Source organism: Musca domestica, unplaced genomic scaffold (assembly GCF_030504385.1).
Source record: "Musca domestica strain aabys unplaced genomic scaffold, Musca_domestica.polishedcontigs.V.1.1 245, whole genome shotgun sequence".
NCBI classification, from domain to species: Eukaryota; Metazoa; Arthropoda; class Insecta; order Diptera; family Muscidae; genus Musca; species Musca domestica.
In genome coordinates this window covers 126,147-149,764 of record NW_026712273.1, presented here as the reverse complement: position 1 = coordinate 149,764, position 23,618 = coordinate 126,147, and the positions used below count along the sequence as shown (strand labels likewise).

Sequence of the window (23,618 nt, the reverse complement as noted above, 5' to 3'; positions counted from 1 at the left end):
AACTGCTTAATCAGGAAAAATCAGTGTTATCCATTGCATCCCCTAAACACTATTCTGACTCTGGCCTTAACTCGAATGGGCCACAATTGGGACCTGTAAAGCGGTTACAAATTAACATGAATGAACAGGAACATAAAGCTGGAAGTACACAGCTCGTCGGGATATGAGGATGGGTCTTAGACCAATATTACGAGGTGTTACAGACTCCTGGACCAAACAAACTTATAATACCCATTCCACAGAGTACGAGGGCGTTTCGGAAACTTCTTAGCCTATCAATGAAAGAGAATAGTTAGTTTTTAAAAAATATTTATATTTTTCAATATAATCTCCTGAAACTTCAATACACTTAGGCCAACGCTTTTCTAACAATTCTATACCTTGATTAAAACAGTTTTCTTCTTGTAATTGTAATTTCGTTGTAAGCCAGGACGCTTTTCCCGAATTTGTACATTTAATACAATAGTCAAAGACATAAAACTATAAAGACTGGACAAATGCATATAGACTTTAATTTTTGAATCAGGCAATAGATGGCAGGCGATATAACAGAAATGCATTGGAAATTTTAGAAAAATACGTTATTCGATATCGCCGAAAAATGGCGCAAATACGCGAAAAAATGATAGACATGCTCTCAAAAATCTATTCCAGAGCATTTCCTTGTACATTGAATCGATAAAAATCAACAACATCCCTTAAAATGTGTCAGCTCTGTTAAATTTAACATAATGCTATGACATATTTTTCCACGACCAACGCCATATATCGATGAAAAGTGAAAGTGTAATGTCCCATCTTATTATATCATATGTGTTTGCAATAGTACTCTCAATTTTCCAAAATCAATTTTGTGTCAAAATTTTTTTTGAAACCTTTTCACAAATTCCGTCCATGTTCATAAACTATTCCACGTCAAAGTGGGGAATATGCTAAAAACAGAATTAGTTAAGGTTTTTTTCTGCATAAGGGAATCCGTGCTATTGTATCAACTGAAATAATTTGTTCAGTTGGCATTACGAAGGAGCTTCGAGTTCAATTAGATGTAATTTGTCAACATTACTTTGTTGATTTATTTATTTATTTTTTTTTTTTTGCGAACTTATTAAGTATTAGCTAACATATAGACTAGCGAACCTATATATTTCTGAAGGGCTATTATTTATACCCTACAACACAATGTGTTGGGGGCATTATAAGTTTCATTGGACCAAAAATCTATTTTTTCATATTTTTATCGCATGGGATTTTTTCAATTTGACTTAATATTGAAGTGTATATTTGTGATATTTTTTCACCTTACAACACATGTTGAAGTTATATACAGATTGCAATTAGGGTTAGGCTCAGAAGGGCTAAGCTTATTATTTTCAAAGATGCCCGCATTTTATTTCGGGATTGGAATGGACCAACAACTAAAAATGTTCCTAATTTAGCAGCCGTTATAAATAAATAGAAACCAAAGGACACGAAATCTCGCATCAAATTAGAGTTTAGGACAGCGTGTAGAATAGACTACTACTTTTGTGTTAAAAATACCAGCATTACTTAGAGGCAATATCCGAAATACACAAAAGGCAAACTTTAAATGCTGATTTCGTTGACGAATTTAGCCAAATATCGTAGACAAGCAAATCATATAGATGAGTCTTAATTTGGAGATGCAGAGGGGCCTCTTGCTTTTGGAGATAATCGCAAATATTTAGGGGTTCAAATGAACCAATAACAGAAGAAATTTTCTTATCACACAATTAAAGCCAATCGACACGTCTGAGAAGGGAGTTAAGGAAACTAACAGCACGGCGGAGTGTGTAGATATCGGAAAAACGTCCCTGGTCAAAATGCTAAGGGTAATATCTGGGCAGTGCTCCGTGAGATAATTTCAAAAGCGAAATCTTCCAAAATTGTTTTGTACATAAATAAGGGGGCTTCTAACATATTGTAGTGTTGTAGGGTATCACATGGTCGACCCCGCACGGCTATAGCCTTTGCTTACTTGTTTTTAATTAAATTTATCTATCACAATTAATTCTTGCTACGGGAACTAGAGCAAGTAAGTCAATTGATGTTTTTTTAAGTAAAGTATAATTACAGGGGATTCGTGATTCTGCAAGTTAAATTTCGAATTTATCTTAACGGACCTAGACATTTTACCCCATTTTACCCAATACAATATATAATTCCTAAGTACATTGATGTTGGTTTATTGCACACACTCTTCAAAACTTCACAGTGTTGAATATTATGAATTACCACACTCAATTGAGTTGCTGCGGTTTTTTAATGCACTTTTAAAAGTTAGCTTGCAATAAAGCGTTCCTTTGCACTCTAAAACCGATATAGCAATACAAATGGAAATTATTAATAATTCCTTCCTTGGCAATTTTATTACACTCCAACACATGGACATTGTGGCCGATGATTTATGTACACAACGGACAAACAACTATGAGGTACTATTGCTCCAATGTCTTAACATACCGTCTTGGACGTGAAGCAGGACAGGAACAAGTTTGAGACCACAATCACCATAACTGTTATAAATGCCATCATATTTAATGGAATTAAAGACATTTCCAAATATGCAACTTTATAATCTGCAACAATTTACAGAGCAAATACTGCTCGGCTATGAAATGAATCGTTGCTCATTCCACAGGAGATAAAGGTACACACACACGCATACGTTAGTAAGAAACTAATTTAAGGACATTCAAAAAGGCTGCTCAAGAATTTTGCATAAAATTTTGTCAAGAAGAAGAAGAAGAAAAAATCGTGCGAACGGGTTTGGGTGGGTGTCGAAGCTATGGAAATAATTAAATGGTGTATTAGAGTAAAACTTGTGTACTTTTGGATATGCAACACATGGGAACAATACCTTATGACTGCTTAGACATAGAAACGACCGTAGACATTTCATAGAACGAAGTACGGCGGCTGCAACTGTTGCTGAAAAAATGTACACTGATAGAAATGTACTAGATATATCCCAAAAGCAGGCCAAATTTAGTATAAAAGGCGTTTGTAACCCAACAAAATAAAATTGAATTAGTTACTGGTAGCGTAGCCCGACGTCAAGGAAGTAGATGGAAGAAAGCAGCAACATCAGCAGAAATGGTTCGAAAAGTAAAGAAGCGACTGAACATATCGCAATATTCCATTCGGCAAATATTGAAAAATGAGTTCGGGGTAAAGACATTGAAATTCCAAAATTGCAAGAACTTACACCGCAACAGAAATATTCTGGAGGGTGTATTAAAGCCTTGGGCACGCAAACCTTTTTGCCGCAGACCTTGGACATTCCAACAGGACTCAACACCATCGCACTCAGCACCCAAGAACGGTTACAAGAATGGTTACAAAGTGAGGTTCCTCGTTTCATTTCCAGCGCTCCATGGTCACCAAAAAATCTCCGGATACCAATCCGTTGGACTATTGCGTCTGGAGTATTTTGGAAAGCAAGGTTGGCACTAAAAAATACCAAAGTGCCGATCACCTCAAACAAGCGCTTCGCCGGGAATGGGCCAAAATACCGCAGAGCAACATTCGGCAGCGTGTGACGGTTTCATTGGCCGTTTGAAGGCCATAATTCGTGCTAAAGGTGACCAATTCAACCAAATCTAAACTTATTCTCAAGTTTGATGTTATTTCCGATATATTTTGCTTTAATGGATTATGTTTTTTCGACCTCTTTGTGTTTTATGAATGATCTACGACTTTGTCTTATTGGACTTTTAGGTCTGGATTTTATTTAATGAAAATAAAAACTATTTATTTAATGTTTCATCCGACGTTTCGTTGGGATTTTCCAACTTCTTCAGGGATATTGTTATTAAATCTGGCAACGACAACCAAAGTGGTGAAATATTTATTTAAGTTTATATTATATTCTTGTTCCTAGCAATAAGTAAAGTAATACTTACAAATAATTTTTTCAAGTTTCTACATTTAGATTTCGTTAAGCGAAGGGTTTTTCACAAACACAACAATTAAACTAATAAATAAATGTAAAAATAATTATATAAATAAATTATTATAAATATCGCAGGTGTTGCTTAGGTGCACAGATTGTTGGAATACGACTACAAAATTGCTATCGTGTATATTGCATTTGTATTATCTTTGTCCTCCTTTCTATTTATTGCACTCTTTATTTTATTTATATTTATTTGCATTCATTCAATTATGGCGTTTGACTTTGTTGCAGTTTTTTATATCTTGTATACGGTACTTCCCAATATTCGGTATTTTTACATAAGATATTTTGTATATGAAGTAGCATAATGACGTTCCCCGAATTCAACCATCGTATTTCGCTCAGTGTTTTCGTTATTGAGTCAACACACAATAATTGAAAACGAAAAATACATGTCATAAATATTTAAATATACTTTAGAGGATAATGCAAATAGTGATACCAAAGTTTCTCTTTCCGGACAAAGTGTTTCTCGAAAGTAATTTGGAGTCTTCTCTGGCATTCATATTTCAATGACAATTATTCCCGCCACCCATTCTCATGGAGATTTCCAAGTTGCAACGGCCTGGTTGGTGGCAGTAGTAGCATAAACAAACAACAGCAACAACATCAGACTTATGTTGTTAAGCTAATTTTTTGCCTTGTGCGTGTTGCTCATTAATTTGCTTCCGGTGTTTAAATATCCTGCAATGAAGGTGACTTCATTAGGCAGCGTTGAGTGCCTCAAGGTAAACGAGCAGAAGCAGCCAATGCCATAACAGCAACAGCAGTACGCAACGGTACGGTACGAAAGACGGTAAGACGATGAGTGGCATAATGGCAGCAGCATGCCACGATTTCAATATTATTTCAATAAAGAATTATTTTAATTCGAAGCACAAAATTAGCTGCACAGCATAGGAGTGTAGTGATTGCTTTGTGGCTGACACACACACACATATGTCGGCTGCCGTATGTCATGCCATATATGTGGTTTTGTGTGTGTGTGTGTGTGTATTTTATCTCTAATGGCACGACTCTCTAAATGATGAAAACTGTTTGTAAAGACATCCCATCCAATGGCTATAATTGATTCAACTGTTCCTTGTAAAGCATAGATGCCCAGTAGTGGCTGATTTCAGCAATTTCAACTCACACGTATTCTTACGCTCTTTTGTTTGATCGCCAATCAACCAATAAGAAAGCAGAAATATGAGTGGGAGAGATAAGCTACACAGGCAGAAGTTTTGTGTAATATTTACATTTAATCGTAATCGAGACTGGCGTTAGTGAACACATAAACTGAAAATTATTGCGATATGTCAATGATGTCTTTTGAAAAGTATTTTATGCTACAAAATGCTTTTGATGATATGCAATGTGTTATATGTTATAAGACATTAAAATAAAAAAATATTAAAAAGAAATATAATTTAAAAAAAACTGTTCATAAAGACATGAATTGTTTGCAGGGGGAAGAAAAAGAAAAACAATTTAAAATGTATAAGAAACTTTTTATAAAAAAGTTGAAGGAATGGGTAAATCAATATAGAGATAATGATGAAGATATGGTGGAGGAGAATATAAAAATGGGTTTATCTAACTTAATAAGTTTATATATTATAAAAAAGGGAAGGCCATTTTCAGATGGGCCGTTTGTCAAAAATATATTGTGTCAAGTTTTTGAAAAAAATTTATTCATTACTTTTTAATTGCAAATTGAATAGTGATTAAATATTTCTAAAAAAAACCATATATATATATATATATATATATATATATATATATATATATATATATATATATATATATATATATATATAGATATATATATATATATATATATATATATATATATATATATATATATATATATATATATATTCGACACCCACCCAAACCCGTTCGCACGATTTTTTCTTCTTCTTCTTCTTGTCAAAATTTTATGCAAAATTCTTGAGCAGCCTTTTGAATGTCCTTAAATTAGTTTCTTACTAACGTACGTATATATATATATATATATATATATATATATATATATATATATATATATATATATATATATATATTATATATATATATATATATATATATATATATATATATATATATATATATATATATATATATATATATATATATATATATATATATATATATATATATATATATATATATATATATATATATATATATATATAGAAAAAGAAAAAAAAATGACGACACCCGCCACACATGTGCTCTCGTCGCTATCTCGTTGACGACTAAATAAAATGAATAGAAAAATCTTTTCTTCCAGTGTTATTTCGTCGCTCTCACCAATACTACTACATTGGGCATCTATGTTGTAAAGTATCAAAAAAGCCAACAATGAAATCTAAATCGATGCAACAAGCTGGAATAACCTATTTGTTTAATATTTTGCTAACTTTGTCAATGTTGCATAGATAGCACCCATAAAGCAATCGAGCATTTGCTGGGACCAAAGGAAGTTAGGTGAAACTTTACAGAGGTATTTTTATCCTATACAACTTTGTGGAGAAGGTATGATGGTTCGATTAGAGCCAGAATTTTGCAACGACTATACCGATCATGATATCTCGACGATATAGCTATGTGTGTCCGTCCGTCAGTCCATTATAATTTTTAATGTTACAGGTCACAAATAGATAATATGCCTGTCACACCGATCGACGTGGAATCTTTAGAATGATGGTCTGTTCCACAACTGCAGGAATGTAAAAGTTTTTACTACGATAACCAATTTTCCCTTTATGATAATGAAAACCATTACAAAACTAGTAGAATCTCTCAGATTCTGGAACAGAGAAAATATCAATCCGTTTTAATTAGAATAATCGAAATCCATATTTTAATTATTGTGGCAGAAACCTACAAAATTGCCGAAAATCGGGTCCAATTACCTAAACATGGCCCAATATAGCCCATAGCAAAAAAATTTCGAAAATAGCATCAAACTTTAACTGCCCAAATGTTACTCTGCGGTATTTTGGCCACTTCCCGGCGAAGCGTTTGCTTGAGATGATCGACACTTTGGTATTTTTTAGTGCCAATCTTGCTTTCCAAAATACTCCAGACCCAATAGCCCAACGGATTGGCATCCAGAGATTTTGGTGGCCATTGTACGCTGGAAATGAAGTGAGGAACTTCATTTTTTAACCATTCCTGGGTGGCGCGTGCTGAGTGCGATGGTGCTGAGTCCTGTTGGAATGTCCAAGGTATGCGGCCAAAATGTTGGCGTGCACAAGGCTTTAATTCACCCTCCAGAATATTTTCGCGATAATATTCGGCATTTATTCTGATGTCACGGTCGATTAATACGAGCAGAGAGCGACCATCGGCTGTTATGGCGGCCCACACCATCACCATGGCCAGCGCTTGAGTTCTGGTGGCCAATCGAAGGTGCACATTTTCAGCTGACCTCTTTGGCAGGTAAACACGATCATTTTGTTTGTTTACAAACTGCTGGACAACGAATGTTTTCTTATCGGAGAAAACCAAATTCGGCAGTTCACCATTTTCGTCCAAGGGAAGCAACTCTTTAGCTCTTTTGAGTCAATCCTCTTTCTGTTGCGGTCTAAGTTCTTGCACTTTTTGGAATTTCAATGGCTTTACCCCGAGCTCATTTTTCAATTTTTGCCGAATGGAATATTGCGATATGTTCAGCATACGAGCCATTTTTCGGCCACTGCGACGCGGGTTTCGATCAAGTCGCTTCTTTACTTTTCGAAACATTCCTGCTGAAATCACACTATCACGCTTGAATTCCATCACGAATAACTTTTTTTCTGAAAAATTCTCACCAAAATGCTTTTGTACGCTTGTAAACCTGTCACTGGACTAATTTTAACAGCTGTCGGACGAGTGGCTTGGAAATGACAGCAGTCTGAAGTTGGTTGCAGTTTTTTCATCTCACCCTGTATTCTTACTCTTGTTTGCCGATATTGTCCCCTAAACAATAGCCGTTCATGAGCAAAATGAATAGACATCACCTGGACAGAAACACCAACATCGGTCCCAACTACTACCGCTGTTTCATGGTTTAGATGAACAAACACAAACGTTGCGTTAATTTTAGTTATTATGTCGGTGCGTCTACATCCATTAATTCGATGTGTTACAGACCACCATCCCCAGGTCGGGGGGTAACAGTAATATTAAGGAACACCACAATTCAACAGTGACAAAAAATTAAATGAAAAGGAAAGTTTTATTTAATCAATGAATTATTTTTGTTTAGTTTCATTCGGTAAAGAATAACTAAGTCCTTAGAGTATCCTCCTCTTCGTCGTTGCGAACCCAACTACAATTGAGAATTTCACGCAAGTCCCAACGAGCCTGGGGCTCTGGCTCCAATAGAACTGCCACTGTAGCCTTAGCCTGCGCTGAGATTTGATCTTGCAGCTTACGACGAAATGTGTATTTTTTATTGCGCTGGTCTTCGAGTAGCTTGGTGAGATTGTGATCATCAAATGGCATTTTCGCATTCAGCATTATAAAGAGAATAACCCCTAGGGACCATGCATCGGCCAACTTGGGATCGTAGGGACGACCAGAGACAACTTCGGGCGCTGCATAGGCTGCCGAGCCACAATAGGTTTCCGATTTTATATCACGACCATTCTCGTCACGACAATACCGAGCAAACCCAAAGTCAGCTAACTTTACATTGAGACGCTTCGACAGCAGAATATTCTCACATTTGAGGTCTCGATGGGCAATGTCGTGAGAGTGCAAATACTTGACAGCTTTTGCCATCTGCATAAACCAGGCCTTGGCTTGCAGTTCCTCCACGGGACCTGACTTCTTGATGTAGCTCAACAAATCACCGTTCTCAGCATACCGCATGAAGATGAAAATTTTCGAACCACGTTGTAGAATACTATGGATTTGAATAATGTTTGGATGGTCAATTTTCGTTAGAATTTCCAATTCGCGTGGAAAGAATTTATGCACAAAGTCTGAAGGCGCCTTTCCCTTGTCGATTATCTTGCACGCCAAGTGCAAGCCCTGTCCCGTGCTATCTGCATAGCCAGCCGTTATTACCGTGGCATAGGAACCTTCTCCAATTTTATGGCCAATGTTGTAGCCCCGCTGTGCCAGAGCATCAATGTCCGAGTTTCGAGTACTCAGCTGGCGACTAGAGGCTGTTGAAAATTTTGACATAATTCTTTGGGTTCAATGGTGCTGATGATGGAATTTTGGTCAATTGTATCTAGAGATTTTCGGATGTTTGGAATTTATGCCCGAAACAAAGAACTCCTAAAAGCTGTACAATTTGCAATGACAGAGATGGAAATGAAAAGAGTACGAATTGAAGGAAAAATTGAAATTGGAATTTAAAAATAAATATATTTACATGTTCAAAATTTGACACCACAGGGGCGTAGTAAAAGTAAGGCATGAAAACTGAGTAAATTTAAGAATTGAATATTTTCATCTGCTGTCTTGCATGCCCAGATAGTGCATGGGCCGCATCATGACCTATATAAGGTCGGCCAGTAAAGCCAGCCAAAACCTATATAAGGCCAAGGAGACCACATCTGACAATAAACTTAGTAGTTTTTGCACTATTGCGATTTAAATCACTTTAAATTTCAAATTATAATATGTCTTGGCTGTCAGATGGGCTTACGGGCCGACCTTATGTAGACCATCAACACAGCGGACAACTAAGTTTTCTGTAAAAATACATAATTGTTATTTAAAATTTAAAAAATGCTGTCAAAAGTCGGCAAAATTAAAATTATTGTAATTTCGGTTATTACAAAAATAAAGTAATCTCTAAGTCCTACCCACAGCAATAGTTGTGATAACTTCAATGTAGACTTTTCATTGATAATTTTGTTTTTCAAATTTCCCGATATTTGTCGATAACTCAAAAAATGCGTTACAGAATCCAACAACTGATATAGGCCTTGGGTCGCATTAGAAAGTGTTCCAGAACAACTTGTAAAACACCACCCGCTTATTTTTAATAAACATTAAAATCGAAAATTGAAATTTCATCACAAATACATACATTCATGGTACAATATACCATGCATACATATAGAACTTATTAATGAATTGGGATATTTCAACTTCATTTCAGCCTTATTTCGTGGTGTCAGGTGCATAACTGTTGATGCAAAAAGCACCAACGAAAATGAAACGGATACATCTGCCATCCATGAAGTGCAATATAAATCCAGCAATATTGAAGAGAATGTCACCTTGTCTACCGGGGACTCGGAGCTTAGTGCATCGGAACGTACAAGACGTTTAATTCCGTACATGGCCTTTTATGTGCCCGTCCAAGATCTGCCCATTAACCAGCAGTATGCTGCAATACCAACGGTAAGACTATCATTTTCAATGATTTCAATGAGCCCCTTAACCGAGTGCCAACTTCTTTTTATTTGTTTGTCTTTCGTTTCCTTGTCATTTTCATAGCAGACAAAAAATGGACCACGACTCAGTGGAACAGGCACATCTTCAGGGTCGCACATTCCCCTGCCACCGCAATATGTTAACATGAAAACATATTCGGGGCCGGAAGCTGCGTCATATTTACAATCTCCAACAGCTGCTCCACATTATCAGGCCGGTTCAGGCGATGCCTATCATGGGCTGGCAGTATACGGTGGTGGTGGTGTTGGGGGCACACCTCACCAAGAGCAGCCATATCAACTGGTACCAACAGCTATAAAACACATCGATAATGGCGCTAACCACAAATACCCTGGACAGCAGTTACTTTCTGCGGGATCGCCCGGCCCTTCGGCACCATCCGCTGGAATTAACTTGACTGGCAATAAGATAAATCCCATTCGGGTAAGTAGCATTAAATCGATGAGAAAGAAGAATGATTATGGAATTCATATAAATTTCATGTAATAAATAATAATAACAACAACAATCAAGGCGTTGCTTGTATTAGGGTGTCCAAACAGTCATGACAAATGCCATCAAATCTCGGGGAATGTAGGCAGCAGGCCTGCTTGACATCACAAGAAAAGGTCCTTTTTTACTTTAATAATAATTAATTAATAATAATTAATTTAATTAATACTTTCGGTTATTTTTTCGGCGAGATATCTCAAAGTAAGGAGCAAGGTTAGACAAATTATCTGATACCGCCGAGTTTTCCACTGTTGAATTATTGTAACTCGGCACGTCGGTTGCTAAATTTAGCAGTATAGAACGGATGATCACTGTTACAGCATTATCTGTCACTATTTGTGTCAGAAACCTACAACTTGAGGGTGTTTTTCTAAGAGCTTGCTGTTTTGAAATTTAAATAAAACACATTTTTTGTAAGTGAACATTTAAATAAAATGTCGGGCCTATTCTGGAGGTACAATTTTCGACAACCTTTTCAAGCACTTAAGGTCATATTTTAGCAATGACACATTGAATATTGTAGCTAAAATCATCAAAATACCGCACATAGGGAGGTACCGTTTTATCGGAGCTATACGAAGACCTGGACCTGCATAGATAATTTTTTGTCACAGACTGTAGCATTCATTACGAACTTCAAATGTGACATCTCAAACCATTTCGGTGAGTATTATACCTGAAATTGTCAAAATACCGAATATAGGGAGGTACTGATGTATGACCTACCGAATACAGGGAGGTACTGATATATGACGAAGACCTGGACCTGCATAGACAATTTTTTGTCACAGACTGTAGTTCCCATTAGGAACTCTAAATACGTCATTTCAAACTACTCCGATGACTAATGACGCTAAAATTATCAAAATCCCGAATATTGGGAGGTAACGTTATATGGAGGCAATACGAAGACGTAGACCTTTAATTTTCTGTTATAGGCTGTAGTATTCATTGCGAACATTAAATACCAATTTTGTAACAATTCCGGGGAATAATGTCGCTAAAATTATCAAAATACCGAATATCGGGAGGTACCGCTATATGAAGTCTATACGAAGATGTGGACCTGCACAGACAATCTTCTGTCATAGGCTGTAGTATACGAACTTCAAGTACCAAACTTGAAACAATTCCGGTGAATAATGTCGCTAAAATCATTAGAATACCGAATATCGGAAGGTGCCGTTATATGGGAGCCATACCAAAACGTAGACCCACATGGCCCATTTTCAATACCAAAAGTCCTGCAGACACAATATACATTTGAGAAAAATTTTATTAACCTACTTCATTTCGTTCGGAAGCTAGAGTGATTTCCACAGACGGACGGACATCGCTAAATCGACATAGAATTTTATCCTGATCAAGAACATATATATACTTTGTTGGAGGGTATAAACCTCCACCATAGTTGGAGGGTATATTAAGTTTTTCATTCCGTTTGTAATAGCGGCATTTTGAAAGTTTACATCGCGAAGTAACCTAAATAGAGGCATGTACCCTCTCTTCCACATATTTTTAAATTTTCATACACATATTTTAGATATAAAAAGAATATTTTAGCCCAAAATTCTAACCTTCAAACAAATCACCAAATTGATATTTTTGGTTCTTATTTGCAAATATGTTCAAAAACTCAATTGAAACGGTTTCAAAACAAGTCAAAATATTTTACAAAATTATTTGTCATCAAAATTCTAAATGTTACCTCAACGACAGTATTTCTTAAATATTAAAAACATATTTTAGGTTAAAGCCATACTTCAAGCGAGTAATTGCAAAAATTCTCCTACAAAACATAATTCAAATTGCTATTTATGTAACTACAAAACCATCCACAAATACCGATACTTTACGTGGCTATCATTAGAATTTGGACAGGTGACTGAAAACTGACCAAAAATTCAAAAAACCTAAAAAATCACCTACATCTCAAAAAGTCTAAAATGGCGTATAGAACACTTTAGCATTACACCGACGATATGGCACAACTTCTGACTTGCCAACTCTAAGCAATTGAATTCTCAAAAAATACCCTTCACCAGCATTAATAATTCTGACCGGGAATGATGGTTGTTATACTCATTTCATTTCTTGACACTCTAATACACTCTATCCTTGAACATTTTTTTCTCTCAGAATAATACTTCTTTCAATAAAACCGTTTGTATAGCATAAAACCGTACAGCATTTTCCACCACTGCCATCACATCCAGCCACCTCCTCATCGTCGACATCAACATATGAATCTGCCTCGCTGAAACACCAACGATACCAACAGCAGCAACAACAACATAGTGTCGCTTATCGTCCACGAACGAAACAATCAAAAATCAATTTAACACCATTTACACCAGCCAATTCCGTGCCGGGAAATTTTGTGCCAATTGTTTATACGCCAGTAAACAGCAACAGTAACAACAACCATAACATAGTCATAACATCACATGCTACATCCGCGGCTGACACCCACACCACCGACACCGATAATTCGCCACCAGACTTATCTACAACAACAGCAAATGGAGGTGGAAAGCAACAACAACAAATTGCAATTGAATACCCCGATCCATTGCATCCAGCTTCAATTGATGGTGTGACCCAACACCAACGTCCGTCACCGTCTACGCAACACCTCCAGCCCTTCTCACACCAGCATCGTCTAAATCCTAAACAGCCGGGACAATATTTTAGTGTAACGCCGTTGTCGTCTGGAAGAGACACAGGCAACTCCCAACATCAGGATATACAAGCCATTGGGTAAGTGTAGTCATCACTTGACTTTGACTTGGGTCGACCAGACGTCACCAAGTAGGTGACGAAGTTTTTCGGCCTTTCCCGAATGGATACTGCATGGGCAAGAACAAGATTTTTGTATGATTTTTGTATTCAATCGCCTTGAATTGCTAAACAATTCACACATACTTTCACACAAATATTCTCTCTGGCATGTTCACTTGCTTTGACGTCTGCCCTTATTCCGGTCGACCCTGCTCTCGATCTTTGATAAAAACGAGTAAGAAAGAGTTTTGGAAAATTCAGTATAGAAAAACTTTAAACTCATATGCTCTGTTCCAGAACTGCAGGAATGTAAACGTATTTACTACGATAAACAATATTTTATTCAGGATCGGAATAAAAGCCTATTGTTTTTGAAGATGTACGTTTATGGGTTCAAATGGCCCAAAAATTTAAAAAATTCCTGATTTTGTCGTCGCTCTACAGGTCACAATTAAAAACAGTAGACACGGAATTTTGTATTAGGTTAGAGTTTAGGACAGGGCAGAAGTGTACCGTTTTGGAAGACCATTGGATTATATTTAGAGAGTAAAAAAACCACAACTTTTGTGTGAAATTGTTTTCAATACCTATCAGCACGACAGACAGCGTAAATATAGGGCAAATACTCATTTGTGTGTAACGAAATCTGCTAAAATGGCACGACCATAGCCTTTGCATACTTGCTTATATACAGGCTGAGATGAAAAAACTACAACCAACTTCAGACTACTGTCATTTCTAAGCCACCTGTCCGACAGCTGTAAAAATTATTCCAGTGACAGCTCATTATATTGTTTAAAAGCGTACAAAAACATATTGGTGAGAATTTTCCAGAAAAAAAGTTATTCGTGATGGAGTTCAAGCGTGATAGTGTGATTTCTTCATATTTGGCTGAAAAGCACGGCAAATATTGAAGGCCATAATTCGTGCCAAAGGTGACCAATTCGAACAAATCTAAACTTATTCTAAAATTTGATGCTATTTCCGACATTTTTTGCTTTCATTCAATAAAATTAAAAAAAAAAGTAAAAATTATGGCGTTTGACTTTGTTGCAGTTTTTTATCTCAGCCTGTATATAAATGTATGTATATTTGTCCATATTGTCCATTTTCGCACCTGATCTAATTTGTATACCCTCCACCATTGTATGGAGGTTATATTAAGTTTGTCATTCCGTTTGTAACACCTCGAAATAGACATTTTAGACCCTACAAAGTATAAATATTCTTGATCAGCATAAAATTCTATGTCGATTTATCAATGCCCGTCCGTCTGTCCGTCTGTGGAAATTACTCTAGCTTCCGCACGAAATGAAGTAGGTTGAAAAAATTTTACTCAAATGTGTATTATATCTGCAGAATTTTTGATATTGAAAATGGGCCATGTAGTTCCACGTCTTCATATAAAGATATTTTGATGTTTTTTTTTTTATTTACCGGAATTGTTTCAAAATTGGTATTTAAAGTTCATAATAGATGCTACAGCATAAAACAGAAAATGGGCCATGTAGATCCACGTCTTCGTATGGCCCACATATAACGGTACCTCCCGATATGCGGTATTTTGATGATTTTAGCGACATTATTTACCGGAATTGTTTCAAAATTCATATTTAAAGTTCGTAATAGATACTACGGCTAAAGACAGAAAATGGGCCACGTAGGTCCACGTCTTCGTATAGCCCCCATATAACGGTATCCCCTGATATTCGGTATTTTGATGATTTTAGCGACATTATTTACCGAAATTGTTTCAATTTTGGTATTTGAAGTTCGTAATGGGTATTACATCCTAGGACAGAAAATGTGCCATGTAGGTCCACGTCTTCGTATAGCCCCCATATAATGGTACCTTCCGATATTGGGTATTCTGATGATTTTAGAGACATTATTTTCCGGAACTATTTCAAATTTTGTATTTGAAGTTCGTAATGAATACTACAGCCTATGACAGAAAATTGTCTGTGCAGGCCCACGTCTTCGTACAGCCCCCATACGGACTGTACCCCCGTTTTATAACCCCCATGGTACCTCCCTGTATTCGGTATTTTGATGATTTTAGCTACATTATGAGCAGATTTTTTTTTTTTTTTTTTGAAGTTTCGCATTTGAATATTGTAATGGCTTGTGACAAAAGTTGCCATTGCAGATCCACGTCGTCGTATAGACCATAATATACGGCTATATTCGGTATTTTTAAGATTTTTACAGAATTTTTAACGGATTTTATTTTTTTATAAATTGTTAAATTTGTACCAAATGGTGGAGGGTATTCAAAGTTCTTGTTTGTTTTATCAAAATGCTACGCTATAGAAAGTTCGAACTATATCGGTTACACCCTTAGTGAATATGAAATATTTATTCGAGCTGGAGGAGGTACCAGAAGTAGTGGGCTATTGGGATATTAGATATTTTCCCACCTAACAAAGGCCTGACAAATATATTGCGATATACTAAGGAAGTGGATCGATATAACCCATCTTCGTTAAATTATTTCGGATTTTATAAGCGCTACGATTATTCATCGTCCCTTTGTTTGGACCGTACCAGAATTTTGAAACAAATCAGGAGTGTATGATTAGAGACTTATAATTTTTTTAATAACATGAAATTTGGTTGGGATCTTACCTATGAAAGTGAACGAATATGGCCCAACTGCCAAATATTAGATTTCGCAAAGTTCGAATTTCAACCCTTTGTGTGGAGGTAGAGATTGAGCCCGATAGCAATAGTAAGTTATTTAATTTTTCCGTCCATAATAATATTACTAATTTCATCCTTCTAAATTTTCTAAAATCTTTGTGTAATATTTCGGACTTTAACGTGATTTCAACAGACGGACATCGTCGATTCTTCTGGGATTCATGTCCCAATCACGGTCCACCACCATTTTGTTACGGTAAACCATTGTTTTGTTTCGCATGTGCAGCTAAAATCCTATTATACAACATTTGAAAACTGAAGCATTTCCATTTATAGCCACAGCCACTTTGGACATTTCTGGCAGATATGTGAATAGCAAAGAGTGTTATTACAAAATCAAAACATTGGTCACTTTCATGACCACATTCATTCGATTTTATTCTTGATCATTGTAGCCCTTCATCCAGTTATGACCATTCCCAACAACAACAACATAGTCCCGAAATTGTCCTTATTGATGGCTCACCCCGACCGCCAAAGCATTCGCAACAGTTAACATTGATTGGATCCAAGCCACAAAACCAACAACAATATCACACAAAAACTATACAATTTCGTCCTTCGAAACCTGAGCATTTTTTCATATCAGAACAGGAGCACTCTGAACAGGTACAGCAGGCGACAAGTGCATTTACTAAAGTAAGACCCAAGCCAAATATTTCGTTTATTTTTAGCAACGTCCACGTCCCAGTGATAAGTACGCCCAAACAAAGAACCAACCACATCAATTGGAACAGGACCAAGGACAACATCAACTCCTGACCAAACCCAAGTATCGTGAGCGCATCAAACAAACACCAACACACATATTTGTTCTTAGCTCGACTGTGTCACCAAATGATGCTTCATTGAATACCTTGTCCCCAATTCTTTCCTCAGCAATATATCCACAACAACCCAGTGCCATACATCACCACTCCTGTATACAAGGCCAGAACATAACCCATCTGCTCACAACATACGAAACAACGCGGCATTGGCCACCCCACCCCAAACACAGTCACAGTCACAACAACAACTGCCACTCGGCGAACAAATCCTTACAATTCCAGTTCACAATCTCTTTAGTGATTTACGAAATAATCAGCACAACAATCATCAACAACATCATCACCACCACTTTGCATCATCCCCACCACAGGGTATTCATTATCCTAAACTCAATGGGTAAGTAGGAGAAACTCTGCACCAAACTTCATTTAAGAGCATGGAAATTCCATGCTAACCGTGTCCTCACTTTGCTCGCCAGCACATTTTCTTCAACCACACAAAAGTGTTTCTTAAGACAACCATAGATTTTTTTAAGCAATTGCCTCCTCGTGAGATGACTTTGATTTATTTGATTTGAAACTCTTTTGTAACAGACCTTCAACGCCACAATATGCCGACTATCCTGTAGATGAACCGAAGCAATCCTTGGATGAAGACCACGACAATGAGTCGTACCGACAACCGGCGGCACAGTTGCCCCTAAAACCCACACTGGGGCCACCAACTCACGCCTTTGTTGTGGTTACAACCGCAGCACCCCCAACATACCACCAGCCTGTGATCCAAGAAAATTATGGCTCCACCGTTCGACCTCTGTACAAAAATAAACCGAATATCAAATTACAGCCCGTGACCAAGGAGAAGAATGTCAATTATCCAGTCATTAGGCAACCGAATCCAACGGCAAGACCTTCTCCTGCCCTAGTCTCAACAACTCCAAATACCATGATTGTGGATTCTGCTCCCAAATATGTTTACGTCAAAGAGGAATTTGGACAGAAACTAGCTACCCCTCCACCAATAAAACTGAAACCAGTGCAAAAATATGAAAACGATAATCACATTCCTACAAAACAACAGCCACACGTCCAGCTGCAACACCTACAGCCACAACCACCGGTCGCCGGTCATGGACACAACGAACTCTCATCCACGGTGGAGTCCACCCCACCACAACGACACACTTTATCCGATCCAAACGAGCTGCCCGACATACGCACATCCTCACTGGCAGAAATATTGCACAAGTTACAAGAGAGCAACCACCTGCCGCATACCTTGACGCCGGACAACATTGACAATTCCATCAAAACCCTCATTCGTATATTGAACAATTTGAAGAAGACCCAAACGATTGTGGCCAATCCACCACAGCACCATGAGAGTTCCCCGGCCATTTCGCCGGATTATGATTATGCAACGGGTAGTGAGGAACAGGACCAGGATTTGCCGCACCAACAAGGTGATGTGCGTCTCCCCATACCAGTAGCAGCCAATACACCAAGTAAGGGCGGAAATTTGCCTACAACTTCAAGGTTTCAATAATGTTTGTATCGCTTATTATTATTATTTGTTTTTGTAGACAAACATCCCGGACCCAGTACTGGAAGACCCGGCATTGACTATCCAAACTATGCTGAAATACCTCAGACTTCATTTGACTGTTCGCAACAGCGGTACAAAGGATTTTTCGGAGATCCCGAAACAAATTGCCAAGTATGGCACTATTGTGATCTGAATGGCGGCAAGGCGTCTTTCCTCTGTCCGAATGGAACGATTTTCAGTCAGGTATATTTTTTATTTGTTTTCATTAATTAATAACCAAAGAAGTCTTCTAGGCCAAATAGTTGAATTACAAAGCCTATCTTCGCGGTGAACACAATTCATATTATTTTGAGATTAATTTATAAATTGTAGCTTTTTCTCCCAGCCATCATCCATCCATCCATCCACCATAGTATGGAGGGTATATTAAGTTTGTCATTCAGTTTATAACACCTTGAAATATACATTTTAGACCCACAAAGTATATTACGTCTGCAGGATTATTCACCGGAAATGTTTCAAATTTGATACTAAATACTAAAATCTGTGACAGAAAATTGTCTGTGCAGGTCTACGTCTACGTATATCCCCCCATATAAGATTTTTAAGATTAGTTTATAAATTATAGCTTTTTTCCCAGCCTTTTTACATTTTAGGCTACTATCCACTTTTATAAAAAGTCCCTCAGCAACAGCAGCATTTAAAATAAAAAAATAAAACAAGTAAGCAAAGGCTATAGCCATGCGGGGCCGACCATGTGATACCCTACAACATCACAATATGATGAAGCCCCCTTATGTAACAATCGAATTTGGAAGATTTCGCTTTTGAAATGATGTCATAGAGCCCCGCCCAGATATTAGCCTTATCTTTTTGTACGGGGCATTTGCCCAATATTTAAGCACACTTCACACGAATGTTGTGGTCCATTTCACAGCTAAATATAATCCGATGGTCATCCAAAATGCTAGACTTCTTCCCTGTCCTTAACTCTCTTCTGATACAAAATTCCGCGTCGATTGGTTTTCAATTATGATCTGTAGAGCGACTGCAAACTCAGGAACAATTTTTTGGTCCATTTAAACCTCTAAATCTTCAAAAACAATGGGCTTTGATTCTGACCCAAACCCTACACTGATATAAAAGTTATACTTTATTTTACCCGCTAAATATTTTCCGATGACTGTACAAATTGGCTTCGACCCAGCTCTAAGCTCTAACTTCATGCAAAATTCCGCTGCTTTATAATTGTAGCCTGTATAGCAACACCAAAATCAGAAAATAATTTTGGTCAATTTTAACCCCAAAATATTTTGAAATCATCTCTAAAAACAATACGCTTTTATTCTGAACCTACCCCCAACTCCATTTTCCATTTCGTGAATAATAAATATTTTCCGATGACTGTACAAATTGGCTTCGACCCAGCCCTAAATTTGAATAATAAATATTTTCCGATGACTGTACAAATTGGCTTCAACTCCAAATTCATGCAAATCCGGTTGGTTTATAATTGTGGCCTGTAGAGCAACAGCAAAATAAGAATTTTTTGGTCAATTTTAACCCCTAAATATTTTGCAATCATCTCTAAAAACAATACGCTTCTATTCTGACCCTATTCCCAACTCTATTTTTATTTCGTGAGGATCGTACCATAATTGCGATCTGTAGCGTAATTACAAATTAACATGGACAGAGGGATGGACGGACTTACATAGCAAGATCGACTCAGCACTGCGAGATGGGAAGATCCATATACTTAACTTATAATACCCAACACATAGTGTTGTAGGGTATAAAAACAAGCCCAATTCGACGAAAAGTATAAAATCATTGAATGATTTTTCCAACCTGGATTGCAGAGTCCAACATTTTTGCAGAAGTTACAGTAAACATGACCCCGACTCCACATATATCTCCTATTTCATTGTGCGACAAATTTCATTTTTTTCAATAATTACAACAAGTATCCAATAGAATATTAAAGTAGATTATGATTGGAAGACACATTTATATAATGATAGGGCTTTATTGGCCTTTTTCAAAATATATTTATACTTCCGACATTTTTTAAACCATTGATTCTTGAAGTAATTCGAGGCTCTCTATAAATTGTGAAAAGTCAATAGAAAATATTTGCGAAATAAATCTCTAAATATTGGGTTCCCTTGGCATATGGTCGAGGATATATAATGATCTTAAAAAATTCTCAAAATAAACCGAAAATGTTTTGGGCTTTTGGGTTTTATAAATTGTGGTTTGAATTTTGGGGTTATATAAATATACGTAATTTTTATTAAACTTACAATAATGAAATTGAGCACTTTTTGCAAAAAAAGTTTATATTGGGAATTTAAGTGAAGTGGATCATACAAACTATGATCCAAATAACATTGTTGTATAGTGCATGATATGACTTCGATAAGGATTATATTAAAAGATGGATATACTGGACCTAGTTTCACCGAATGGTAAAATTCTGTTGAATATAAAAAAATCTATTCAATTTGGGATGGTGTTACATATATGGCGAGCAATAACCGTAACATCGGATGAAGATGTTACAGCCGTGTATCGAAGCTATATAAAAATCTGAACCGGTCTCGATAAAATTTGGCAAAGGTATCTAATGCTCGGTTTTCAAATATCATTGTTGAGGAGTGCATATTACGCATGTAAGGTTCTTTTACACCAAGTTGGATGAAACATACATATGTGAGCTATATCTATAACTGAAACGATTTTTACAAAATGTGAAGCGCTTGCTTTTAGACCGAATTCCGTCGTAAGTGCCAAAATTCAGTCCATTTGGGCTGATATTAGGTGTACAAAAATAGTGAAATCGGATCAAGATATATATGGGAGTTATATCCAAATCTGAACCGATCTAGACAAAATTTTAAACACTAATTTCTGAGCTGTATCTGATACCTGGTCCTAAAGATTATTGTTGTGGAGTGCATAGGGACTTTAACACAAAATAGGATAAAACATATTTATGGGGCTATAGCTATATCTGAACCGATTTTCACCAAATTTGAAGTACTTGTTTCTATGATTAATTCAGTCGGAATTGCCGAAATTCAGGTCATTTGGGCTGGTGTTAGCCATTTGGTGCACAATAAACCCGATAAAGATATATATGGGAACTATATCCTAATCTGAACTGGTACCAAATATCATTCTTGTGTAGTGCATATTACGCATGTTAGGGACTTAAAATCCGAAATCGGATGAAAAATATATATGAGAGCTATGTTTATATCTGAACCGATCTTCTCCAAATAGGATTCATCCATTGGCCAAACTAATATTATTTGCAAAATTTCATCTCTTTCGGATAATAAATGCGACCTGCATTTTGTTCACAAAAATACGGACTGACATGCGTAAAACGACTCAGAAAGAAGAAGAAGATCTTCGAAAATAATATGTGTCTATCTCGCTTCCTTCTTTATGTTACAAACAAATGCACAAAGACATAATATTTAATAACAGATACACAATTAAATTGACATTTTTTATTTTTTTATTTAAAATAATAGTTTCCCAACTGAAGAAACCAATCAAGTGTTGCCACAACATTTTTTTTATACCCTACAACACTATGTGTTGGGGGTATTATAGTTTGATTGGGCCAAAAATTATGTAACACCACGAAATATTGATTTCCCCCATAGGAAAGTATATATGGATCTTCCTATCTCGCCGAGCTGAGTCGATCTAGCTATGTATGTCCGTCCGTCCGTCTGTCCGTCTGTCCATGTTAATTTGTAATCACTCTACAGGTCGCAATTATGGTCCGATCCTCACGAAATTTAAAATGGAGGTGGGGCTAGGGTCAGAATAGAACCCTATTTCTTTTGGTGATGATCGCATAATATTTAGGGGTTTGAAATGGACCAAAAACTGAAAAAATTCCTGATTTTGCACTTGCTCTACAGAACGCAATTATAGCCCAATCGACGCGGAATTTCGCATGTAGCTAGAGTTTAGGGCGGGGAAGAAGCCTACCCATTTGGGTGGTCATCGGATAATATTTAGCGGGTAAAATAGACCATATCTTTATTGTTGAAAAATTTCAAAATTTTTCATTAAACCGCGAATATTTTAAATCCCGGCGAAATCACAAAGCCATGACAAGGTTACTTCTAATCTTTACATTGATGTTAACATCCAACAAACGGATATATAGCAAAATATGTGCGATATATATTTCTATCAAAGAAGATATGCTTGAAAGATCTCTTATATGTCGAGAACGGCTGAACTGATTTCGACAGTTCTCATTAATTCAGAATGGCCTCTTGGCAGGAAAGAAAAAACGTCTAAAAAAAATCGCATAAATAATCTCTCTCTAAAGATGAAAATATTGATTTTGTAAACTTTTCTCATATTTTTTCAATTTTGTCATATTTTTGGCATATTTTCATTTTAAATTCAACATTTTGTAATATTTCTACAGCTAACACAACTAAGTAGTTAGGATATCAGGATATCATATACAGATCGCATTTATGGCCCGATGCTTACGAAATTTTGAATGGAGATAAGATGAGGGTCAGAATAAAAGCCTATTCTTTTTGGAGATGATCGCCATATATTTAGGGGTTGAAATGGACCCAAAAACTGCAAAATTGTCAGCAGGTCGTAATTATCGCCCGATCCTCATGCACATTTGAATGGGGGTTACCGGACATTGCAAAAGCCAAGCAGTTTTGGATGGCCATCCAAAAATTCAATGTGTGAAGGAGTTTGCCAACTTTTGTAGACAAAATAAGAAATGTACATTCCAGTGACTTTTTGGAGAATTCACTTCTGACTATTTCGTTTAAGGCTGATTTCGTTGAAGAATATAGTCAAATGTCTGTATCTCATATAGATGCGTTTCAGTCAAAAACCAATAATAAATGTAATTCTTTTGCCACTTCTGAGAGATTATAGGTCTTTGGGAAAT

At 36.6% G+C, this 23,618-nt stretch overlaps 3 protein-coding genes across 3 annotated transcripts in view; 1 reads left to right on the top strand and 2 right to left on the bottom strand.

Moving 5' to 3' along the window:
• Positions 1–2,550, bottom strand: part of LOC131802801 (uncharacterized) — a 169,562-nt gene extending 167,012 nt beyond the window's left edge. Inside the window, 1 exon segment of the mRNA XM_059123429.1 lies at positions 2,482–2,550. Coding sequence (XP_058979412.1) covers positions 2,482–2,550 — 69 coding nt within the window.
• Positions 2,551–8,167: 5,617 nt separating this feature from the next.
• LOC101901534 (testis-specific serine/threonine-protein kinase 1) lies at positions 8,168–9,388 on the bottom strand. The gene is made up of 2 exons (XM_005186048.3): positions 9,336–9,388; positions 8,168–9,245 (listed from the first exon to the last, which is right to left on the bottom strand). The coding sequence occupies exon 2, from the start codon at positions 9,140–9,142 to the stop codon at positions 8,237–8,239; it is 906 nt and encodes a 301-aa protein (XP_005186105.1). The 5' UTR covers positions 9,143–9,245; positions 9,336–9,388; the 3' UTR covers positions 8,168–8,236.
• A 67-nt stretch (positions 9,389–9,455) lies between these two features.
• Positions 9,456–20,553, top strand: LOC131802800 (proteoglycan 4-like). Its single transcript, XM_059123428.1, has 9 exons — positions 9,456–9,534; positions 10,071–10,315; positions 10,412–10,792; positions 13,035–13,621; positions 16,741–16,954; positions 17,020–17,117; positions 17,710–18,620; positions 18,699–18,904; positions 20,524–20,553. The coding sequence occupies exons 1-9, from the start codon at positions 9,456–9,458 to the stop codon at positions 20,551–20,553; spliced, it is 2,751 nt and encodes a 916-aa protein (XP_058979411.1).
• Positions 20,554–23,618: the final 3,065 nt, after the last annotated feature.

What these genes read in the sequence shown, in the direction of transcription:
- LOC101901534 (XM_005186048.3), bottom strand. Translation starts at nt 9,142, where the DNA reads ATGTCAAAATTTTCAACAGCCTCTAGTCGCCAGCTGAGTACTCGAAAC.
- LOC131802800 (XM_059123428.1), top strand. Translation starts at nt 9,456, where the DNA reads ATGACCTATATAAGGTCGGCCAGTAAAGCCAGCCAAAACCTATATAAG. An exon ending in CAGGATATACAAGCCATTGG is followed by an intron (nt 13,622 to 16,740) that starts GTAAGTGTAGTC and finishes TGATCATTGTAG; the next exon opens with CCCTTCATCCAGTTATGACC. An exon ending in CAACTCCTGACCAAACCCAA is followed by an intron (nt 17,118 to 17,709) that starts GTATCGTGAGCG and finishes CTTTTGTAACAG; the next exon opens with ACCTTCAACGCCACAATATG.